General features: G+C 31.1%; 1 protein-coding gene across 1 annotated transcript; it reads right to left on the reverse strand.

Annotated features, from left to right (window-relative positions):
* Window positions 1-3446: 3446 nt before the first annotated feature.
* On the reverse strand, window positions 3447-3945 carry LOC125867385 (mitochondrial import receptor subunit TOM7-1-like). Its single transcript, XM_049547865.1, has one exon. It carries the CDS (start codon window positions 3892-3894, stop codon window positions 3658-3660), a length of 237 nt encoding a protein of 78 aa, XP_049403822.1. The 5' UTR covers window positions 3895-3945; the 3' UTR covers window positions 3447-3657.
* Between the last annotated feature and the right edge of the window lie 243 nt (window positions 3946-4188).

Genomic DNA, 4188 nt, shown 5'->3' on the forward strand with positions numbered 1-4188 from the left:
CCTCTCGCGGACAGAGACAATGGGTATCGTTGTAAGTAGAGATTTCAAGCCCCATAGATTTATCAATTTCAACATTGACGATAGTATCGGCATATATTGTATACTACAAATCAACTAAGAAACTTCGCATCACTTCTCCCATTGGATCTAGGCACAATGAGCAACAACGATGAATCAAAAGGTGAAGCAAACACTGCTGCTGTGAGATGCCCTGACCAACCATGAACGTAATTGGAAAGTTTCCATAAGCGAAGATTTACGCTTGTATTTGACACCTTATTGATGTATCTGATACATTATTGAGATACGATTATATATATCTAGTTTTATCAGTATATCTTATTAAGTGTATATGTATCTAATGAATATACTGGAGATTTATGTATTATTGACAATTTACGCATGTATTTGACACAATTTATTTTGTCATGTATCCTAGTCTTGTCATCTGTATATGGTCTTCTATCATGTATCTTAATATTATCATATATATTTGTTATGTTATTACAATGTATCTAATTATTTTTATATTTATCTGAGATACATATTTTTTGATATAATGTATGAAATTGATACTTGATACATCAAATTATACATATAAAAGATACATGAAATAATATTAGATCATATAAATAGATACATGAAATTAATATTAGATCATATAAATAAATACATGAAATTAATACTAGATACTTCTATGATACATATGAATGTACTTGTATGATACTCATGTATTTAAGTATTTAGTTGGTTGGATACATTATATATTGATAATATATACGTCGAATTAATGAATTTATTATTATAAGAGTAATAAAATGAAACTAATCAAAATGTGACCAAGACATACATGTTTTTGTCTTTTATTAATAATATAATAAAATAAAATTAATTAAACATAAATATAATCCTTGATTTTTACCTTATATTAAGGGATTTAATTAATTTAAATTTTCAGAATTAATTGTCCATATATTTTGAAAATCCTCAATAACTCCTTTAATTAAGGAAATATGTTACAACCAATTAATTTAAATAAATAAAATATGTATCTCAATTTTAAAATTCGACAAATACATGTATCTCACAAAATCAGAGTCATATCCTACGCACAAAATATGATAGAAAAAGTAATATTTGAAACTATCGAAAATCTAAGTAATTAGGATTTAAATGATTTACATATATACAATAAAGTAATTAGTTTATAATAAATATAGTCATGTTTTTTATATATTCCACCTATACATAAGTAATACACTGACTGTACATCATGATACACTCAAAAGTTGAATACTTCCTCCATTTCAAATTAATTAAATTATTGAGATGTTTGACACCCTTTAAGAAAAGAAGATTCAGACATAAATTAGGTATAATTTTTCATTTTTACCCTTATTAATTATTATCAAATTTATGATTAAAATAACTAAACATTAATTAATAACTAATTCCAATTCTAACTAATGAAGGGTAAAATTAGAAGAACATTCTAAAAGTAATTTTGAAAATTGAACAATTAAATTAATTTGAAAAATGAAAAATGTCTCAACAAAATTAATTTGAAATGGAGAAAGTATAATTTAACTATAAATGAAATACACAGTGACTATTCACTCCCGATCAACTAAAAATCACCTCTAAACAGTCTCAAATTTTAAATATGAAAAACTCTTAACGCTTAGATATATAATTTGCGTGAAACGACGTCAAATATTTTTTTTTAAAAAATAAACAACAAAGAAGAAGAAAAAGAAGTATAAACAAACGAAGAAGACGAGGCAGGAAAAGAAGAAAAAGGAAGAGGAAGGAAGAAAAGAAGTCATTAACAGCGAAAGAGGAAGTTTAGACCAATTCCATCCATTCCATTGTGTCTATTCAAAGTTAAAGCACTCTAATAAACATACTTCATCTAGTCCAACAATCAATCACTTGACCAACAAACACAAGAAAAACAACTATGCCTTGCTCACAAACTAGTTGTGCTTGGTAATGTAAATTCGCAACATAAAAACAATCAATTAAGCTACCATGCTCAGATTCTCCAAAAATGTTGTCGTATCCATGTCAGACCCTCCAATCCGACACACACCTTGCAACATTTATGAAAGATGTTAAGAAAATGACTCCTGTAAGTTGGCATTACTCGTATTCTCTCTGGTTTTATCTAGACATCATAGCCATAGGGCATTCCGCAAGAAAATCTGAAGTGCCATCTTCTATTTACATTACGGCATATGTATGCTGAAGACCTTAAACACTCTTTCACTCATTTTTCATGGCTTAGCAGCATAAAACACTATGTTTCCATTGTACTTAGCGCTCTTCAAACAATAGAATTTTGAGGTGCCTCATATAGTAGCTACTTATGTCAGTGATTCTTTTAGCAGGTAAGGGATATAAGCATTCCATTAGTTATATATCAAGGTTCCAACAAAAATACTTATATGCATAAAAAGGAGCAAATATTGGCAAAACACCCAATCTAACAGAAATCAAAATGCACAGAGGATTAGATTCTAGAAGCTTAGTACTAAACAGTCTAGTGGTGTTTAGCCATGTGTTCTAGTTGATAGAGCTAATAGCTACTAGTATAGATCGTGTGTATATCAACCATATAAATCCATTCAACAAATCAGTGAACCTCTCAAATAAACCAAACGATGCAGACTCAACCAAACAGGATTCTCAAGCTATTCAGTTCAATAATCTGAAATTATTCCCGAACCCATTGTTCAGGACCAAAAATTGATTGTGTGGAATATAATTAGATACTATCTCTTCCTCGCATTCTTATAGATGATGAATCCCCAAAAAGAGAGTCCTCGTTAGCATCTGATAAAGTATCATGAACAAGGAGCAAATAAACTATAGCACGATTCACCAAGTAGGCAGCAAGATACGCGACCACTGTTCTTGACTCTTGCACCTGTCCCTAATTTCAGGAATTTTACCCAACTTAACAACAGCATTCAAGTTCTCCAAGAGCCGTAGAAGGAAAATCACATAACATAAAAGTTCTACATTGACTTATCCTTTCACTAGTTCGTCAGAGTAAAAGAACTTCAAAATGCAACATACATGATATGCTAAAAGTTAAATTTTTGTATAAATCAAACTTGATATTTATGAGGAGACACCATGTGATTTCCATCAACAAATTCAAATCAATAGGTTCATAGCCAACCCCATGACAATCCAGCTAAAAATAATCTGTTAGAAAACAGCAAAAGAGAAAAAAAAAAAACGCAGTGGAAAGCCCCGTGCACTAAAGCTCCCATTATGCAGCTGGACCACAAGGGTCTACTGTACGCAGTCTTACCAACTGCAAGAAGCAATTTACACAGTTCGAACCCATGACCTCCTGGTAACACAGGAGCAACTTTACCAATACTATAGCAACTAAAATATAGAAACATGAAACAAATTGACTGATACATAACAGATCATATGAAAGAGAATAGCTAACATAACATTAGAAAGTTGATCAAAACATTGTAACTCCTACATATGAAAATCAAAAGCAAAATTCTAAAATCAACTGCTAATAAGCGTCAAATCGACAAATATATAACCCAAGCTACTGCATAAAAAGAGAGATTATCGATTTGGTAACGAAGAAAAAAAAGCTGAAACTGTAATTTCACATCGGGTTTTTCAGACCGGGCTGAGAAGTTGGGAGAGCGAGGGCTTGGGTTCAGAGTTCATGCCGAGGATGATGACAAGGGGAATAAAGCCGTAGTGGGTGATTACTTTGGCCTTCTTCGCGGTCCATGTGCTCCAGTCCTTGACAAAAGTGTACACTGCCGTCACAGCTCCACCGTCCTCATCGGCGACGGCGGCGAACTTCTTCGTGTTCTTTCCTTTGGCCTTCAGCATAACCTTGGGTGCCATCTTCTGTTGCGTTCTGCTGGACAAAAACCCTAGAAAAAATGTTGATTATATTTGAGTATATAGTCGAAATAGTCTTTAATTTATGAAAAATAGAGTAAATATTTTAATTCCTTATATTTATCATGTTATTGATGTTTTCTTAATGTGAAAAAAATAATTTATTTTAGTTCTTCAAGTAATACCACAAATTAAAATAGTTCTTACTGTATGAAAGAGGTGATAATTTTAATCTAAATTTTAAAGGCTCGTTTGATATGAATGGCAAAAGATGATTAATTTTGATAAATTGGGATA

This window comes from Solanum stenotomum, chromosome 6 (genome assembly GCF_019186545.1).
Source record: "Solanum stenotomum isolate F172 chromosome 6, ASM1918654v1, whole genome shotgun sequence".
Classification (NCBI taxonomy): domain Eukaryota; kingdom Viridiplantae; phylum Streptophyta; class Magnoliopsida; order Solanales; family Solanaceae; genus Solanum; species Solanum stenotomum.

Excerpts from the sequence above, each read along its gene's own strand:
- LOC125867385 (XM_049547865.1), bottom strand. The coding sequence starts at position 3,894 with ATGGCACCCAAGGTTATGCTGAAGGCCAAAGGAAAGAACACGAAGAAG.